Raw genomic sequence first — 21,900 nt, forward strand, 5'->3', positions numbered from 1 at the left:
ATTCTTTATTAACGTTATAGTTAGTGGAAATAAAGTTATTGTTCAGTCTAGGGTGGCGCAGTGGGTAGCAGCACGTTCGCCTCACAGCAAAAAGGTCGCTGGTTCGAGCCTTGGCTGGGTCAGTTGGTGTTTCTGTGTGGAGTTTGCATGTTTTCACTGTGAATGTTTCCCAGCTGTAGCTGGAAGCTGCTTGGGACGTACTGGATTAGTTGGCAGTTCATTCCACCGTGGTGACCCCAGATTAATAAAGAGGCTAAACCAAAAATAGCATGAATGAATGAATAAATTGTTAGTCTATGTTAAATCACATTGTGTTAATGTCACCAAGCATGAAATGGAATTTTATTAGTGCATGTTCAAATGAGTGAAAAAGGCTGTACAGTTTTCATGTTCAACAATGTTCATTATTTGTTCATGTTAGTAAATAAATAATGAAACGTTTTTGTAAAGTGTAGGCCTTCTAATACAGTTTGTTTTAGTTTATTGTTTACATAATTATGAATAGTTATTCATAGTTGTAAAAGGCTATTTTTTCATATCTACTGGCATTAGCTAGTTGAATAGTGATCTGAAAATATTTCAAACATGGAAGACTTTTGCCATGTAATGTTATTGTCATACAGGAATACAGTAATATGTTTATGTGTGTGTGTGTGTGTGTGTGTGTGTGTGTGTGTGTGTGTGTGTGTGTGTATTTTCATTTTTCATTTAAAACAAATCATTTTAAATGTAATCAAATATCATGAATTGGGCGAACCGGTGGCGCAGTGGGTTGCACGATCGCCTCACAGCAAGAAGGTTGCTGGTTCAAGCCTCGGCTGGGTCAGCTGGAATTTCTGCGTGGAGTTTGCATGTTCTCCCCGTGTTCGCGTGGGTTTACTGGTTTACTGTTTACTGTGGGTGCTCCGGTTTCTACCACAGTCCAAAGACATGTGGTACAGATGAAATGGGTAAGCTAAAATTGACCGTAGTGTATTTGTGTAAATGAGTGTGTATATGGATGTTTCACAGTGATAGATTGCAGCAGGAAGTATATCCGCTGTTCAAAACATATGCTGGATAAGTTGGCGGTTCATTCCGCTGTGGTGACACTCGATTAATAAAAGGACAAAACTGAAAAAAAAACTGAATGAATGAATGAATAAATGAATATCATGAACTGTGAATATACAGAATGTTATTAAATGACTGACATATTGAAATGTCAGCCAGTTATTAATATTTGTATGTTTATATTTGCTAAAGTTTTTTAAATTCCTCCTCTATCAGTCACAGTTGATTGATGGCCAGTAGACTAGATATTTATTTAGAGTAGGGGTACCATGTTTTTATATGATTTATTTATATACAGTTGAAGTCAGAATTATTGGCCCATCCTGAACTATTAGCCCCCATTTATTTTCCCCATTTCTGTTTGATGAAGAGAAGATTTTTTAAACACATTTTTAAACATAATAGTTTTAATAACTCTAATAACTGATTTTTCTTTTGCCATAAAGACAGTAAATAATATTTGACTAGATATTTTTCAAGACACTTCTATACAGCTAAAAGTGACATTTAAAGACTTAACTAAATAGGTTAACTAGGCAGATTAGGGTAATTAGGCAAGTTATTGTATAACAATGGTTTGTTTTCTAGACCGGTGGTCCTCAGACTTTTTTTCATCAAGTACCACCTCAGAAATAATAGTGACCAAATAATGACCAGTTTTGAAATAAAGTAGTGTAGTAGGCCCAGTAAAGCAGCTACAGCTTTGCACAGTTTAAAAACATGGCAGATTAACTACTATTATTAAGAAAATTATTATTGGACCTCATAAATATAGGCTATATGTGATCATATTCATATTTGAATCATTTTTGATACATTTTGAAATCAATGTTGCATGTACATGTGACATATTGGATTCCTCTGCGTATCGCTAGAAGAAAGCTCAGAACCACTAGTGGTGCACCTACCACACCTACCACTCACTGCTCTAGATTATCAAAAATATATATATAGCTTGAAAGGGCTAATAATTTTGACAATAAAATGTGTTATAAAAAATTAAAAAAAACTGCTTTTATTTTAGACGAAATAAAACAAATAAGACTTTTCCAGAGAAAAAATATTATCAGACATACTGTGAAAATTTCCTTGCTCTGTTAAACATCATTTGGGAAATATTTGAAAAAGAAAAACGATGAAGGGGGGGCTAATAAATCTGACTTCAACTGTAAATGCCATTTGTGTAATGTCTGATGTCTCTGTGAGTGTATGCTGCAAATGAAATTTTCTTACGGGACAAATTAAGTTAACTATCTGACACTTAGGTGAAAATATATATATATATTTATAAAAATATATATATTTTTAATGTTATTCAAGTATTATTTTTGCTGTAATTATGCAACTGCATATAACTGCTATAGTAAATTGTATTATCAATGAACAAACCCAACATAGATAACAAAAAATCTAATCTTTTTTTCTGTTTTAGACACAAAATAATCAAATCAATTTGATGTTAGGTCAAATGGATTCTAAAATTGAAATTACATTAAATTACTAACTACAGTTTTCATTAAGTAATTTCAATCAGTTAATTTCCTGAAAGTGGAATGAACCGCCAACTTATCCAGCATATGTTTTATGCTCTTCCAGCTGCAACCCATCACTAAGAAACACCCAGGAAATCCACACACTCACAAACATACATATACACTACGGACAATTTAGCGTCTTTGTGGGGGAAACAGGAGCACCCGTAGGAAACGTACGCCATCACGTGGAGAACATGCAAACTCCAGACAGAAATACCAACTGACCCAGCCGAGGCAAAGAACCGAAGCTGGAACCAGCGACCCTCTTGCTGCGAGGTGACAACCAATGTTTATTTTATTACATTAAATAGTATTATAATATAATTAAAACAGAATGTTATGTCGCCCACATTATGTCAATTATATTGCACTGGCATATTATTTTTGAATTATTCAGGATTGTGAGACACAAATAGTAGATTAAATAGGCTATTTTGTTTTAGTATATCAAGAACTGTGAACATGCAAATAGGAATAAGGAAGTATGTTACCTCTAAATTAGGGTTCAGCCTAAGAAAAAAAAGTTGGTAAATCCATTTATCACATCACCAAAAATTACCATGACATTACATTGGCCAAAACATTTTTTGTCAAGCTATTTAGAATCCATAATTAGACGTAAAAAAAATTTATTTCACATTTTACTATAAATCATAATATATAATTATTTAATTAATAATATATTATAATGTTATAATATATAATATAATAATATATATAATGTTTTATCTTATTGCAATCGCTACGTTTTAAATTATTATTTTTTTTTTTAGATGGATTTTAAAGCCTTTACCTACCTTACTGAAAAAAACAGCTTAATCCAGCCTAGGCTTGTTGGCTGGTTTTAGCTGGTCGACCAGGCTGGTTTTAGAGGGGTTTTGGACATTTCCAGGCTGGTTTCCAGCCTTTTCCAGCCTGGTCTTAGCTAGTCAGTTAGCTGGATTTAGCTGGCCATTTTCCAGCCTGACCAGCTAAGACCAGGCTGGAAATGGCCAAAACCCCTCTAAAACCAGGCTGGTCAACCAGCTAAAACCAGCCAACCAGCCTAGGCTGAATTGAGCTGGATTTTTCAGCAGGGTAATTGAACTGCTGGACTGCTCGATGATTCAGAATGGGGGACAAATTTGTGTAGTTGTAATAATTACATTAAAATTGTATTTGTTAGACCATTACCATACATAATTTACCATATATTTTACTTGGGGGCCCCTAAGCACCCACTTGCTTATTGGGTAAATCCGCCCCTGCTACGCTGTGTTATCAGGGCATAAGCAGATAAATGATTACGTCATTTCTTAATTTGAATAAAACTAAGTAGATTAAATCAAAGCAATTATTTAATCTGTGTAAATACAACAGCCAGTAGTAAACCTGGTATTAAAAAGTAATGTTTTGAAGAATGTGACTTGACTTGCACTTCTCAAACTTTCCTGCGAGTGGCGTCAAGCATCACAGCGAAAACACAAATACGGACCAACCTTTTCCTCGTTATTGTGCAAATGAATACATTATTGTTTACCAGTCAGTTAAACTCCAGTGACCACATTCACAAGCATACACCCTACAGCAACAGTTTGGTCTGTCATCATTTTGTAATGAAAAAATGTGTGCCAAATAAGTTAATGGGCCGTATGGGGACAGCACAACATTCACCACAAACCTTCATTGACTGTCACACAGTCACTCTAATAATGTGTATGGAAGGCTAATCAGGAGAGAAACGAGTACAACATGTACTCGACTACTTTCAGCTTGTTGGTTTTAGGTCTTTGCTGCTTTGAGGTAAGTTATATTTATTGTATCATTGACTTAAAGTTAAGAATAATAGCCAATTTAATAGCTATAGCTTTAAACACAGAACATATTTTGTTAAAAAGTAAGACCTGATAGTGTTTGCTAAATGACAAGTGTGTTTATGTTTCTGTTTTTTATATACAAGACATATCTTATTTAATTTTTGTGTATTTTATACATTTTATACAGAAAACAGTAATTAGCAGTACTATGTATTTAGTGCTTTTGAAGAATTATTTATTCTTTTGGAATTGTTTTATGGGACCTTGATTTTTTCTCCAACAACTTTTGATGTTAAAGTTTGAAAATATGACTTTTATTAACATTGTTAATAGTTTGAAGTGATTTATTGTCTAGGGTTGTGTTGTAAATTAAGGTACAGAAGCCTGGTTATAATCTGCCAGTATTTTTTGTGTTATTTTACAAACTTAATTCTCTATAAATTTATTATTATTCAATATATTGTTATAAGTCAGGCCCGTAGCCAGCCTGGTGAAAGGGGTTGTTTTTTTTTCTCAAAAAGCGGACCTTTTTGCAGTTATTCACAGTGTTATTATTATTTAATTGTGAGATTTAAATACCACATTTTAGTGTCAAATAGTCACCATAACCACTCTTTTTTATGTACCGAAGATATTTCCTAAAGATTTAGAATAAAGAAATATGAATAAATACTTATTTTTAACATAAAAAATCACATTAGGTGTCTGCTTGAAATTAAAAACAGTAGCCTATTGTCATTTATTAGGCAAATAACATACTGGACAGTGCATTCGACTTTACTCAGTCAGAATTTGAACATTTGAATATTAAATTTTTTTAACATAATATTAATATTAATAATAATAATAATAATAATAATAATAATAATAATAATAATAATAATAATCATAATAATAATGTACATCTTCACTTTTTTCTAGTTTCTCTTATAAAAAGTACATTTGAAAACGAATGGATAACAAGAATAGCCAAATTAGTATTTAAATTTAAATAAAAGTTAGTTGTAAAACGTTTTCTCCATTTAAAAACAATACAGTAGGGAAAGATGGCTTCACCTGGTTCAGATTGTATGTTTTCTTGCACAGCTGGTTGTTGAACTTATAAAAAATAGCCATATGTTCCTCTGGCTAAATAATTCAATTCGCCAGGAATGCATATAGTGATATGTGTTGCAAATAATTGTTTGCATAAGCCAAAACTGATTAGCTCACAGAAGCAACAGCCAAAAGAGGATTCTGCTTGGTCTTACAGTCTTTTTCCATGGGTTATTTTCACTATTTATGATGGCATAGCAGTCAAAATAGGACATGTATGGGAGAAATTCTGGACTTTTGTCAGTGAGGGATGGGTCTTTCCAACCACCCGAACCCCCCCTGCCTACGGGCCTGTGACTACTAAAATGTCAATAAAATTCACTTTGTTCAACTGTTCACAGTTGAACTTTTAACATCAAAAGTTGACAGAGATCAATGTTTCATAATGCAATAAATAAAACAAGAAATAAAATAAGAAAACTGACAGTGTTTATCATGCCAATATTGTGCCTTAGCATAAACATTATAATTTATCCTACTTGTTGTACAACAGCACTGTAAATATTTGTATGTTACATAAAATGTGTGGAATTAATATAAACATATTTGTCAAATTAAAACACTTAGTGCAATGAAATTACATTACAAACCTGATCTTCAGTGTCACGGTGACTCCAAATGAAATTGCAAATAATAAATAGAGAAAAATTCTGTGTTTTATCCAACAGTGATGCAAATGTTCAGTATTATTTAAATATGACTCGATTTGATGATGACCAATTTTGTGTTTTCATTTTTCTTTCCAAAACGTTTTGGACTTAAAGTTAAGATTAATAGCCAAATTAATAGCTATTGCTCTAATAGAGTAGAACATTTTTTTCTTCTTATATAGTATGTCAGACCAGTATAATCAATCATGTGTGCTAAATGATAATTGTGTCGTTACTGCTTCTGTTTTTTTATCCAAAAAGTTCAAGTGTTAAAACACAAAATATGTCTAATTATATTTGTATGTATTTATAATATAATATAATATAATATAATATAATATAATATAATATAATATAATATAATATAATATAATATAATATAATATAATATAATATAATATAATATAATTGCCAGTGATGGGTTGCAGCTGAAAGGGTATCCGCTGCATAAAACGTATGCTGGATAAGTTTTCGGTTCATTCCGCTGTGCGACCCCAGATTTATAAAGGGACTAAGCCGAAAATAAAATAAATGAATTTATAATGTAATATAATTTAATATAATATAAAATGATATGGTATGATATAATATAATATAAAATGATATGGTATGATATAATATAATATAATATAATATAATATAATATAATATAATATAATATAATATAATAATATAATATAATATAATATAATATAATATAATATAATATAATATGGTATAATATAATATAATATAATATAATATAATATAATATAATATAATATAATATAATATAATATAATATAACATAATAATACAGTATAATGTAATATAATATAATATAATATAATATAATATAATATAATATAATATAATATAATATAATATAATATAATATAATATAATATAATAATACAGTATGATAATATATAAACTATATATAATAATATAGTTTCCCAGAAAAGGCTTGCGGCTGGAAGGGCATCCGCTGCGTAAAAACTGGATAAGTTGGCGGTTCATTCCACTGTGGCGATCCTGGATCCTGGATTAATAAAGGGACTAAGCCGACAAGAAAATGATTGAATGAATAATAATATAATATAATATAATATAATATAATATAATATAATATAATATAATATAATATAATATAATATAATATAATATAATATAATATAATATAATATAATATAGTGTGACGCGGTGGCTCAGTGGTTTGCACTGTCGCCTCACAGCAAGAAGGTTGCTGGTTTGAGCCTCAACTGGGTTAGTTGACTTTTCTGTGTGGAGTTTGCATGTTTCCCCCATGTTCGTGTGGGTTTCCTCCGGGTGCTCCGGTTTCCCCCATAGTCCAAAGACATGCGCTGTAGGTGAATTGGGCAAGCTAAAATTGTATCTGCCCAAAATCTGTAGTGTTTGTTTGTGAATGAGTGTGTATGGGTGTTTCCCAGTGATGCATAAAGCATATTCTTAATAAGTTGGCAGATTAATAGAGTTAGCCATAAAGAAAATGAATGAATTATAATATATACTAATATAGTTAATTATAGAGGTATTATATAGGTTATTAGCATAACCATTATAATTTTAACCTACTTGATAGTGGTTTAATACAACAGTACTGTAAATATTTAAAGTTTTGCATCCCAAAATTAAGTTTGTAAGAAAAATAATTGTTTGACAAAATAAATCATTAGTTTTTGACACATTTTAGGTTTAATATTTCAAAGCTGATCTTTGGTTACAACGACTTTGAGTACAATTGGAAATAATAATGTAATGTTGTAATGTGAGTAATTTAACAGCGATGCAAATATTCAGCAGTCAGATTTAATTCTTTTTAATCTTTAAATTTTTATATTCTGACTTATGTTTTTCAGATGAAACAAGGAACCATCAAATCATCTTACATTGGTCCGTAATTACATTTTTATTCTGAATATCCAACAGTGAGATTCATTATACAACATATCTATACATGGTCCACCACTCATCAATTCAAACTCCAAGACTGTGTAAAAAAATATTTGGCATGGTGTGATGGCGATGGAATCAGTCATTGAAGTGAATCAGGGAGAGGGTCAGCTGACATCGTCTCTCCTGTCCTCCAGTGAAAACAGCCATCAGCTTTCTCCAGAGACCGGACATCTTGACAGGGCATCTAGTTTGACTCGTGTCTGCAGTAGGGAGCCTTCAGAGTCTGATCCTCTGCTTTCCACTGCTTTTTACGGGGCAACAGTGAACATATCACAAGATGAGCCACACAATATCCAGGAGATGCCCAGTGAGTCAATCAGGGCCATGGTTTTACAGATTTTGTTTCCATTCCTGCTTGCGGGTTTTGGAACGGTGCTGGCTGGGATGTTGCTGGACGTAGTGCAGGTAAATGTATGGGGGATGAAGATTTTTGGGCTGGATTTGAAATATAATTGTAAATACTTGTTTTTTGTTTTGGTCAATCAGCACTGGGATGTTTTCCGTAACGTGACTGAGATCTTCATTCTTGTCCCACCTCTGCTGGGCCTAAAGGGAAACCTGGAGATGACGCTGGCTTCAAGACTTTCCACTGCTGTAAGATTATATTTTATTTTAACGAGATAGTTCACCAAAAGAAACTGAGAATAAGTTTATTTATTTATTATCTTGCAAGGTTATTTTCAAAGTTTAAAAAATGAAACGGCTCTTTAAATTGCCACGAATGGACTTTATTGCTGCAAGAAACATTCAATTGAGTGTCTGAAGGCTGGTGTCTTAGGCCATGTCCACACCCTGCAAGCACAGGACATCAACATGATGTCTGATTGACGTTGTACTCCAATGTCGTCAGGTTGTTGGATTTTGGTTGGAAATGAAAATCAGGTTGACGTCAGAATTCAACGTCAGATAGACATCGATGTCCAACTTCAGGCAGACGTTGGATCTTGGTTAGTTAATGCCACAAACAGAAAAAAAAAAAAAATCAGCGTCTATTTATGTTACACTTTGACATTGTATGGACGTCACATTATGACATTAAGATGAGGTTGGATTTTGGTTGGTTAATTCCAATGAATTACCGAAGCATAGCATCCATTCACTCATGCAAACACAGCGAGAACATGCAAACTCTACACAGAAATGTCGGAGCAGCAACCTTCTTGCTGTGAGGTGACCGTGCTACCCACTGCTCCACCGTGACGCCCCATTATGATGTTAATGCCACAAATTTAAACCAACCAAAAATCAGCGTCTACTTATGTTACACTTTGAAGTTGTATGGACGTCACGTTATGACGTTAAGATGATGTTGGATTTTGGTTGGTTAATCCCACAATCTAAAATTAACCAAAAATCAATGTCTACCTATGTTATACTTTGACGTTATATGGACGTCAAATTTCAACCAACCAAAGGTCACGGTCAACAAATGTTAGACTTTGACGATGTATTGATGTCACATTATGACGTTAAGATGATGTTGGACTTTAGTTAGTTAATTCAACAACCTTAAATCAACTAAAGATCAATGTCTACTGATGTTACACTTTGACGTTGTATGGATGTCACATTATGAAGTTAAGATGATGTTGGATTGGGTGACGCAGTGGGTAGCACGTTCACCTCGGTTCGAGCCTCGGCTGGGCCAGTTGGCATTTGTGTGTGGAGTTTGCATGCTCTCCTCATGTTGGCGTGGGTTTCCTCCGGGTGTAAAAATATATGCTGAATAAGTTGGTGGTCCATTCCACTGTGGCGACCGGAAGTTAATTAAGGGACTAAGCCGAAAAGAAAATGAATGAATGAATAATGTTGAATTTTGGTTAGTTAGTGCTACAAATTTAAACCAACCAAAAATTACGATCAACTGATGTCACACTTAGACGTTGTATGGACGTCACATTATGACGATAATATGATGTTGGATTTTGGTTAGTTAATGCCACAAATTCAAACCAACCCAAGATCATGGTCAACTAATGTTAGACGTTGTATGGGCGTCACATTGTGATGTTAAAATGACGTTGGACGTTGGTTAGTTAAATCCACTACCTAAAAATTAACCAAAGGTCACCGTCTAATGATGTTATACTGACGTTGGATTTTGCTCCCCTGACATTGCAACCAAAATATACCCAAATACCTACATCGTATGACTATGTGTGCCTGCTGGGCACGTACATGGGTCAGAGGTTTTTTTAAACACACTTTTCCCTGGTTTGATTTTTGAAAAAACTCTCTGTCCACATAAAAATGTTAAGGGGACGCCTAACCAACTGGTGAAAATCACAACACTTTTATGCTAGGTTCACACTAAACAGGGAATTAAGTATTTTCACAAGTAAATTGCATACTAGTCAATGCAAACTGTACACAAGTCAATGCAAAACTCCAAATCAAAATCTTGAAGGAACCAAAAAATACTGCTATGACAAACTGATTTAGTTTGCAGTGATTGAAATGATGCCACACTAGAATGTTTGATTTCTTTTTAAACACATTAGTTATTAATTAAAGTCAAATTAATGTTTCATCAGAGAGGGCTCGGATGATGGCTTAGTGGTTAGCACTGTCGCCTCACAGCAAGAAGGTTGCTGGTTTGAGTCCTAGCTGGGCCATTTAGCATTTCTGTGTGGAGTTTACATGTTCTCTCCATGTTCGCGTGGGTTTCTTCCGGGTGCTCCAGTATCCCCCACAGTCCAAAGAAACGCACTATAAGTGAATTAGATTAACTAAATTGGCCGTATTGTGTGAATGTGAGAGCGAATGGGTGTTTCCCAGTTTAGGGTTATGCAGCATCCACTGTGTTCATTCTACTGTGGAAACCTCTGAAATAGAGACTAAGCTGAAGGAAAATTAATAAATAAAAGTTTTATAAGATGGTTCATTAGATTAAGATTTGGGATTCTTCTATGGCATTGCAACATAGTATATTAAATGTTAATACATTCATATAAAATTGTTCATGTTGAGTAAATATTTATAATTTTTTTTGTTATGTTCAGCTCAAAAAAGAAGTCTAAGGGGTCTATTTTGACGATCCATGCGCAAAGTGCAAAGCGCAGGGAGCAAACGCATTAAGGACGTGTCAGAATCCACTTTTGCTAATTTAAGGTTTACGCTTTACGCCGTGGCGCATGGTCTAAAAGGGTTGACGTTATTTTCTTAATGAGTTGTAGGTGTGTTTTGAGAAAAAAACAATCAGAGTCTCATCTCCTATTCCCTTTAAGAGCCAGTTGCTTCGCACCATGGTGCATTTGCTATTTACATGACGTAAAGTAAGTGGAAGTGGAAAAACTGAGCGCTTCACTAGCAAGAAAACAGTTAAACAGAGCATCTACAGCGCGAGAACGAGATGTAAGGCCTCCTCATTATCTACTTTCACTTTCACTTTCGTGGATAGAAAAACCTTGTACGCAAAGACATCAATTAGCCTATAAATAATTAATTTTGTTTGTTGAGCACAAAGATTTGCTTCAAAACTATTTCTAAATTCAGTTCTAATTTCCAGCTAACGAATAAATGAACAATAATATTGAAGTGTGTTCAAAAACCTGAGTTATATCCTAATACACATGCTGTGCCCCATATGGTCTAAAACCTGACAGGTGGGCAAACCTAAGCTTGTTTTTAATAAACAAATATAAATATGTGCATATAATAAATAATACTGCTAATAATAAAAACATTATACAAAAGCAAATTGTTATGAATAAACTAGAAAAGCACCCCGAGATGAAGAAGGCATGAACGTATGGTATTTATATTTATGTAGGCTAGAAAATAATGTTTTGTAATATTTTAATCCTTTATATTTATATCCTTATTATTTCCTATAAATAGATCCTTAATATTTTAATTCTTTTTCATATGTAAAGATATTTGCGTATTGCTCTATATCTTGTGTGTATTAAGCAGTGTGTAAGCGAGGCGCACAACTAACGCTCTCTGCGCTGGACAATAGACTGGCTTTGTTCTGGTCTATTGAAAAATCTATTATAGTTTCTCGAAATAGCAACCCACCAGCAATGCACCTAAGAACGCCTTCCTTTTTAGACCAGAACACCTACGGGCGCACATATGAGCGCAAATGCATTTGCTATTAAAACAGCGTGGCACAAAACGTAAGACTCTTGCGCCGAGGTGAACCTAGTAAGCAACAATTGCATCGCGCCTTGCGCCACATTGCGCCGGGTGTATGATAGGGCCCTGAGTGTTAAACTTGAATGACTTTTAGCAAATTAAGCATATTTTGTCAAGCTTTGTTATATAATTTATTCCCCAATTAAATGAGTAAACAGTAAATCAGTTCATATCTACAGGTGAATGTTGGCAGAATGAACTGTTCAAGGGAGAAGTGGAACCTGATCAAAGGAAATCTTGCCCTCAAACAGGTCAATGCAGCTCGTTTACTCATTTAATGTTCAATTCTTGAAATTCTTCTCTTTGTTAAGGTTCATTTGTCTCTACAGGTACAAGCAACTGTTCTGGGTTTCCTGGCTGCTCTTGTGGCTTCGTTTCTTGAATGGATCCTGAAAGCTGAGCTGATTACAAACCATGTAGCACTGCTTTGCGGTTGTAGCGTGGTGACGGCATTCACAGCATCCCTGCTGCAGGGTAGGAATACAACTTTTGATAAATTAATTACTTTTACTGTTACTAATTACTGATTACTTTTATCTATCAAATATAGACGTTTTTTTTATCTTTAAAGGGGTCCTATTATGTTTTTTCACTGTTTAAATGAAAGTCAGTTTTAGTGTGTGTGTTTGGGCATACAAAATTTACAAATGTCAGTTCCAAAAGGAGATATCTATTTAAAAATATGCATTCAAGAACTACAACAAACAGTTTGTTCAGACAACAAAGGTAGTTTTCTGGGGTTTATGATGTCACAAATCTGCCCAATTAGCCCCACCCATGTAAATGCAAGTGTTGGGGGTGGGGAGTAGCAAAACGACAATAACATTGCTTCTCGGATGCATCCTGTATATCAGTGCAAGCCTTTTTGACCAATAATATCAGCTCAAATTTATCTAATTGTGAAATATTTGAAATCCCAATTCTTAAATAATTGCGAGAACACGTATTTAGGTGTTGAAACATCTTAATAATGATCATATTAGCTGATCTATGACCATTGATGGGCACCGCCATGTTAGTCTGCACTGCAGTGGAGAGATAAGAGCTGCTGGATTTGCAACATGAAAACTCATAACTTCTTTCCCCCAAAAATAAACCCAGCAAGCATTTTTGTTTTTAAAAGACATCTAATAGATGTATAATAGACAGCTTAACATAGGCCAAAACTAGACTAGTCATCAAATAAACAGAAATGAATGACTAGACATAGAAAGTCTGTCTAATCTGTCTATTTGACGACTAGTCTAGTTTTGGGCTATTCTTAATGCTGATTTATACTTCTGCGTCAAACGCCGGCGTATGCTACGGCATAGCCCTTCGCCGTGGCCGTCGGCGTCACTGACGTGTACCTCTCAGAAAATGTAACTACACGTTGCAACGACGCGTAGTGCAAGCTCTGTGATTGGTCGGCTTGATAGCGCTGACGAGTCTGGGCGGGACAGAGCCGCGTAAATGGTGCAAGCCTGATAGAGCGATTGTTTACAAGTGTGGAGTCCCGTGAAGGAGCTCCGGATGGAAAGTTTTGTTTTGTGTTTACCTCATAGTTAAAGTTGTTGCTCGTCCGCCGGTTCCTGCCTCAAAATGAGCGAGTTTGAGCCACTTGTACATCCCGGAAGTGTTCAGGAAAAGCAAAACAGCAGCGAAGAAACTCAACACAGAGGAACATTTACACCTCACTGCCAACTAGCGTTTTGGAAGTGTTAATGCAGACCAACAGAGACAGCGCGCAGAAGTATAAATGCACAGCTATGCGCGTTGCATGCGCCGTGGGTTACGCCGGTCACTTGATGCAGAAGTATAAACCAGGCTTTAGATGTCTATTAGATTTTCACTGACAGCCAAGTTTAGTCTTGTTTTAGATGTCTATTAGACGTCTATTAAATACAAAATTGTTTGCAGGGAAGTAAGTGGCTGATTAGCTGGAAGATTAGAGTAAACATTCTGACTAAATATTGTAAAACATCCTATAAAAACATAATTTAAATGAGAGATTTGTGAGGGGTGTACTCATATATGCTGAGCACTGTGTCTATTCAAATGTCTTTAATATATGTTATATAATTTAAAACATTGATAAGTTTTTTTTTTTTTTTGAACAATGTGTTTATTGTTTTTGATTATACAAGACAGGTAACAGAAATACACAATTCCATTTCGTTGCAATTATTCCCACCACAACAAAAGATCACTCTCTTCTCCCCTATACAAATACACAGAATTCTCTTACAAGAGACAATTTAAATGCAAAACAAATATTGTTAGGTACCTAAAAACCAAGTATACATTACTGTACTTTACACATAAAAGTTACGTTATCCAACAAAACAAAATGAACCAAACACACACAAAACAAAACAAAAATAAATAAATAAATAAAAACACTATACTTAGTTACACTTCTTGTAATAAATGACCAATATTATTGTTGTTAATGTAGTAATTAAATGGCTTCCAAATTTCTTCATATTCATCCATTTGGTTTTTAATAAAATTTGTTACTTTTTCAATGGCCATACACTGTGCCATGGCAAACATTGATAAGTTTTGATTTTTGAAGTGATGTGCTCATCTTTCTCTGGCTCAGCGCCAGCCCCCAGAACGAATACAAATTGCTGCTTCCAGCATAGCAGATACTGAAACAGTGTAACATGTTCGCCAATCACAATGCACCAGGACAGCTAACCAATCACAACACATTTCATCAAATGCGGGCCTTCATCAACTGATCGATCCATTTGTTCCAGCCTGGAGAGAAAGGTATTGTAAAAATAATGTGTATTGTAAAACGATGTGAAAAACAATGGGTTTTTCGAAACACCAATCAAGAGAACATGATTTAGGACACCCCTCAAACAGAATCAAGACTTTGTAAAAGAACATAATATGACCCCTTTAAATGCTCCATGACATCAAATAAACGGGGCATTGTTTTTGTGGTTGCTGGTTATGAGGCAACTAAAAGATTCATGGCTTGTGATCTTAGCCATGCAAACCCATTTTCCATACAGGTTCATATTTAGACCCAACATCCTCGAGTCACATTTATCTCAAATTATCTGCGTTCTCCAATAATAGATCCGATTTTCAGCATGATTCTTTGAAGGAATTCCTCAGCAATGAAAAATAAGGTTAAGCTTAGAAAATCTTTAGAACACTCTCAAAGCAAGAGTTCACCCAGAATGAAAATTCTGCCATGAGTTACTCGTTCTCCACCTATTTCAAAGTTATATCTTATGTCTTATTTAAGATGTACTGAAGAATTTTGGAAAATAGCAACCATTGACTTCCATAGTGTGATTTGTTCCTACTATAGATGTCAAAGGTTGCTTTTTCTAACATTCTTTAGACTATCTTGTTTGAAGAAAGTCATTCATTGAGTTTACAACCACTTGAGTGTTCAAAAACAGTCAGGAACATTCATTTTTGGGTGAACTTTACCTTTAAATTGTTAGCTTGTTAAAAAAAGGATAAAAGATAATACATTGCATTTAGAAAAGATGCAAAAAAAATCAAAGAACGTCCTATGTGACTGTCACGATTACCAGCGATCATATCCAATAAGATCGCTGGTTTGCACTAACAATAACCATGGACTACAAATCTGCCATTTTTGGACTACATATTCATACATGCACTCCGGTCACACTCACACATGCTTCCTTATCTAGACTGATTACTCGCACCACCTGAGGATTGTCAGAGACTGATTGCACACACTACTTAAGCTATACACTCACTCATTCACTTTGCCGAGTCGTGCAGTGACGTTACAATGCATTTTCCTAGCCTTGTTTTCCCATGTACTTGCCTAGCAATGTTTATTTAGTTATCCCTGTCTGCCGCCTGTTTTTCGACCTCTCGCTTGTTATATTGACTACGATTCTGGATTTGCCTGTACATATCTGTTTGCACCTGTGCTGACCTTTGCTTGCCTGATGACGAATAAACCTGCATTGTGGATCTTACCTCAGTTGTATGCGTCACTCCCCGGGGTTAAAGCGACACATGCCATATCTTTTATTATGTGATTGATTTTTTTGTAAAAAATCAACCTACATTATTGTTCCGTTTATTTAAAATCGATATTTTTTTATTTTAAAACCATAATTACAAACGTACATACAAAAAAATGTGCAAATTATTAATATTCTACGGTATAGTAATAACTTATTGCGTTCTTTTAAGTCAAGTCAGTACCCACATAGCAAAATATCTCTGGCCCAGATCTGGCCCACACAATCAGCTGCAATGAATTACGGTACATGATTGGACCAAGTCTGGCTTCCAGACAAGGGCCAAACACGGACTATATCTGGACCAAGTCTCAGCCAAGTTAATAACCCATAACTGAGACTGAACTGGGATAGATATGTGGGTGTGTCAAAACTGCAATTAAAATCGATAAACCCATGAATCATTGTGCTTTAGGCATGCGATGGGTGTACTTTTTTCTTGAAGTGACCTGATTGGTAGAATTTATTTATTTTTATTTGAAATACCAAGGTATTTTTAATTTAGGTCAAGATGGGCCAAGTTTACATGGCCCACATATTAATTATTAACATCTGGGCCAAATACTACAATTTAAATCTGGCCCAAATATCATGTGCCATCTTAAAGACGGTGTCACCTCTGCCAAACCAGGGCCATGTTTGGCCCACCTGCTGTGTGCCCGTGCTGGATGAATGCCTGCTGTGCCAGATTTATGCCCAATCTGGGCCAGAATTCTTTGCTACCTGGGTATTATTAATGTGGAATATAATTTAATACAATCTCATTTCAAATTAACCATAATCTATTTTAAATCTAACTTAAAAGTTATATTCTTTGGTTTTTAACTATATCATTTAATTCAGAAGATAACATTAATAAAAAATAGTGCTTTTTACAAATCAATGACAAGTATCTTTGCAGGAAAAACCGCCATCTGACAATTGGATTAACATTTTTTAAATTCAGTCAAGATTCTACATAGATACTTTGGTCACACTTTACAATAAGGTTTATTAGTTAATGTCAATAATGCATTTACTAACATGAACAAATAATGAACAATACATTTACTAAAGTATTTATTCATGTTATTAAACGTTAGTTAATGAAAATACAGTCGTTCATTGTTAGTTCATGTTAACTCACGTTACTAACTAATGTTAACAGGCACAGACTTGGATGTTCATAATGCATTAGTAAATGTTCAATTATGATTAATAAATGCTGTACAAGTGTTGTTCATGATTAGTTCATGTTAGTAAATGCATTAACTAATGAATTATTGTCTTGTTTTATTTATCACACTGTCCTTTTAGTAGGAATCCACAGGATTAGGATTTTTGTGTGAAGGTGAAAGATTCCCCAGAGCAGATTATGTTGACCACATGGATTTGGCATATCGACCAACAGAAAATCTGCTTAATTTGTAAATGTCACTAGCTTTGTTTTAATTGGTCACACTTTATTTTGACGGTCCGTTTGTTGAATTTAAGTTACATTGCATCTACATGCCCACTAATTCTCATTAGATTGTAAGTAGACTGTGAGGTTGGGGTTAGGGTAAGGGTTAGTGTAAGTTGACATGCACTTGATACACATAGGCTACACTCTCAGAAATATAGGCAATGGAGAGGTACCTTTCCAAAACATACATTTTAATTACTTAATGGTTACTTAATGCAGTGGTTCCCAAAGTGGGGGTCGGGATCCCTTGGGGGGTCACGGGACAATGAGAGGGGGTTGCTTAGTGATTTCCAAAAATATAATTCATTTTATTAAACTATTAGAATGATCATATTTTATCCATAACCTACTGGAGAATAAAATAGGTATTAATAGTAATATTGTTAACCTGTTAGTGATAAACATTAAAAAAACATCATGCAAATAAAAAGCCATCAGCCTTTCGATTTTTTTGTGATCCTTGAGGTGATATCATTATATTAAAGACACAGTAATAGCGTCAGATTCAGCAGATTGGTTTGGTGGTCGCTAGTCACTGGCATTGTTATTTTGGGGGTCGCGGGCTGAAAAGTTTGGGAACTGACTTAAAGGTAATTCCTTAAAAGAAAAGTAGTAATTTTAATTCTAGTATGTACCTTTATGATACTTGTAATGAGATAAAATGTGTAAAAATCCTTGCAACAGCTGTATGGAGAACAAGACAGAAGAGTAATCAGTAAGGAATGGGTTAGACAACAGCAAACAGAGTCCATAGGGCAAGGCAAATGAGAATTCCAATAAGCAGACCAGACAGTAACCCAAATCAACAGGAACAGAGATAACCCAGAGTACACTAAAGGCAAAATGGTATATCCAACAAGGCAATGGAACAAAATAGGAAGAAATGGCTTCTAGAGTTGCTGTCAATGAACAGAATATATGTAGAAAACTGCTCTGCCCAGAGCGAAGTAAAAGTCTGGTATTTACATGGTGTTATATTGGCTGTGTAATTAATAAAGTTCAACATGGTAAGTGATGTATGATAATCTGAAATAATCTGTGTGAAAAGAGCGTTAGTGTAGCAGGATAGCAACATCTGGTGGTGAGTAGACAGAAGGACTAAAGTAAATGATATACTTTTATTGGTATAATATACTCCCAACCCCCTCGCCTTACGCCTGTGATTTTGTATTTTTTTACTTCCATAACACAACATGAATTCTTTTTTTTTTTTTTTTTTTTTGATATTTGGAAATATCTCTAGGCATCTTAATGGTTGGTGTGATTATTGGATCCAAGAAGGTGGGTATCAACCCTGATAACATAGCCACGCCCATCGCTGCCAGTTTTGGTGACCTCATCACACTTGGACTCCTGGCTGTCATCAGTCAGGGCTTGTATTACTGCATGGGTGAGAAGCTGACCAATGATTTTAATGGGTTATTTATACTCTTTTTACAAACATTTTTTGCATTAACTTTAATATAAACTCTCTCTGTTTGTAGAACCTTACCCTTATATCACCTACCTGGTATGCCTTTTTTTCCTGTGCCTTACGCCGATGTGGGTGATTCTTTCATTTCACCACCCCGAAAGCCAAAAGCTGCTGTTTTCTGGCTGGGAGCCAGTAATAACCGCAATGGTGATCAGCAGGTAACGTTCACAGCTTGGTACATCAATATATAAGTCTCATTCCACAATTGTGGGTACATTTCAAGCACTTTCAGTTATTTTTCTCAAAACTCATATGATATGCAGGAAATGTAGAAACGACAGCAAAACAATTTTAATTTATTATTAATTTAAAATAATGCAACGAGCATAAATATGATATGGAACATTTGATTCTGTTACTAAGTGTTGTTTAACTAATCGTTAAACTATTAAAAACAGCTAACAAGGTTGAGAACAACAGAGTTGACAGCTTTTAGCTTTAGCTCAAAATGCTAACTTTGAACTATGTCTAAAATAGACTATTATGTACTTTCAGCCTATCATAGTTTTTAAAATGTAATCGAGAATTTCAGTTAAATATTGGTTGGTTTACCCTAAACTTTTTGTACCTATGAATGAGAGAAGAATAATGGTAGGTGCCTCAGTGCCTCCCAGCATTTCCCGCCTGAGGAAGGGACATTAGTTAGAGCAAGTCATCTGCTTTTTCTATCAGCGTTTTAAAGATAGTCATACCTGTTTTATTAAAGTCAAAGCTGACAGAATCAAAATGGCTAAATGGACATGACGGTGTATTCACCTTATTCTCCACCGACGAGCAGGCGCTGCCATTTGAATCTTTTTGGCTTGAGACTTCCGGTCTCATTCACTTCCATTAATTTTTTGACGTTAAAAAACTGCTCATTACGCTGCTTGATGTTGCAATTTGATATTGTCTTATTATATTATTCTACTTGGTGTGTATAGTCATGCAAACTTTTGGTTGTAGAGCTAGTAGTTTAACCGTTTTCTGCCGTTTATTATTCCTAGTCATTTCTCCCATAGGCGACTGAATCGGATGTTCTAAGACAATCGCGAAAACAGGCGCACTTCCTCATTTTAGAATAAGGTCAATACACTAACCTACGTATTATTCAGTCACAATATGGCTCCAAACAATCAAAAACAGTGCCAGGCCAGTTTTTTTCCACTCACAGTCAGCACAGTCAACACAATCACCCCTATTAAAGTCACCTGAATTCTGATTAACCCCGCACCTGCACGTCATCACCAGTCATTACCACAGCCCTATAAAAACCAGCACCACAGCCATTCTGCACCTAGCCTTGTTGCTGTTATGAAAGACTATACGCTCCTCACGGACAGCGGCAATTGCTATTCCAAGTTTACTTACCTTACTTGTTTCCCTATGATCTCTAGTGTCTGCATCTCTCCATTGTAGTGTGGCTTTCTCCTGGTCCCTTTCTGATGTTTGTTGATCCCATCTCTCTATGTGCCTGGCTTCGAATACTCCTTTGGCTCCGATTCATCTGGTCATCCATATCCATTCTGCATGCGTCTCCATTGAGTTCCGTTATCTACCTGCTATCCTCCATGAATAAACTTATCAGTTTATCGTACTTCCCATCTTCTTCTGTGACAGGCGGAAACAGACAAGTATATAAGTGAACATATTCACTGACTGTCAAGATGATTAAAGTAATAACACTCAAGATATGGAAATTAGCATTCTTTCGTTAAAAAATTCAGTCAAATACAGTCAAAATTGATATAGTAGGAGTCTTAAGTTACAAACATAATTTTTTGGGATAAATTGATATGATTTGTGTTATTCGAAACTCTTTCATTTAATTTTTGTTTATAAAAATAGGTTTATTTTGGAGACTAAAATGTACCCACAATTTTAGAATCAATCGATTTTGGATCAATTTTACAATCAGTAAGTCCATCATAGACCTTTTTGTGACGGAGAAACTGTATTTTTTTTTTTCTTCAAGCCTTGGAGGATTAATTCTGGACCGAACAATCACAAATCCAAAGCTCGATGGTCTTGTTCTATACACTCCTGTTATAAATGGTGGGTCACTCAAACAAAACTCATGCTCTGAACAAATGTGATTGTTTGTTTCAAAATGTCTTTTCTTTAAGGTGTTGGTGGTAACCTGGTTTCCATCCAGGCCAGTCGTATAGCCACATATCTTCATTTCCAGTGTCCCCTGGGCGAGCTTCCAGAAGGCACTAAAGGATGCTACTGCCCCTGCCGCTACTTTTGCTCCAAAGGTAAAATTCCTGATATTTACTTTTTTTTATTATTATAATTTTTTCAAATTGTATCAAATTGAGTAAAAGAAAGATTTAAATACTTTAGCAGGTAAATCCTAGTGACACTAAATGATGATTCCCTGATGTTCTCTTTTGTTTTAAGTTTATACACTCAACGGCCACTTTATTAGGTACACCTGTCCAACTGCTCGTTGACTTAAATTTCTAATCAGCCAATCAAACGGCAGCCACTTGTCATGCATTTAGGCATGTAGACATGGTCAAGACAATCTGCTGCAGTTCAAACCGAGCATAAGAATGGGGAAGAAAGGGGATTTAGGTGACTTTGAACATGGCATGGTTGTTGGTGCCAGACAGGCTGGTCTGAGTATTTCAGAAACTGCTCATATACTGGGATTTTCACACACAACCTTCTCTAGGGTTTACAGAGAATGGTCCGAAAAAGAGAAAATATCCAGTGAGCGGCAGTACTGTGGGCACAAATAACTTGTTGATGTCAGAGAT

General features: G+C 35.0%; 1 protein-coding gene across 4 annotated transcripts in view; it reads left to right on the plus strand.

Moving 5' to 3' along the window:
- Positions 1 to 4,123: 4,123 nt before the first annotated feature.
- Positions 4,124 to 21,900, plus strand: part of slc41a2a (solute carrier family 41 member 2a) — a 31,829-nt gene continuing 14,052 nt past the window's right edge. For all 4 annotated transcript variants that reach the window (XR_015526588.1, XR_015526589.1, XR_015526590.1 and 1 more), the window contains exons 1-9: positions 4,124 to 4,370; positions 7,989 to 8,490; positions 8,572 to 8,679; positions 12,405 to 12,476; positions 12,555 to 12,699; positions 18,926 to 19,072; positions 19,167 to 19,314; positions 21,111 to 21,190; positions 21,262 to 21,393. Coding sequence is in view for 1 of the 4 variants with exons in the window: in XM_087312475.1 (XP_087168601.1) it covers positions 8,149 to 8,490; positions 8,572 to 8,679; positions 12,405 to 12,476; positions 12,555 to 12,699; positions 18,926 to 19,072; positions 19,167 to 19,314; positions 21,111 to 21,190; positions 21,262 to 21,393 (1,174 nt within the window). In the remaining 3 variants the exon portion in view is untranslated. The remainder of the gene's footprint in view (positions 4,371 to 7,988; positions 8,491 to 8,571; positions 8,680 to 12,404; positions 12,477 to 12,554; positions 12,700 to 18,925; positions 19,073 to 19,166; positions 19,315 to 21,110; positions 21,191 to 21,261; positions 21,394 to 21,900) is intronic.

The sequence above is a fragment of the Danio rerio genome, chromosome 25 (assembly GCF_052040795.2).
Source record: "Danio rerio strain M-AB ecotype USA chromosome 25, GRCz13ab, whole genome shotgun sequence".
In the NCBI taxonomy this organism is placed as follows: Eukaryota; Metazoa; Chordata; class Actinopteri; order Cypriniformes; family Danionidae; genus Danio; species Danio rerio.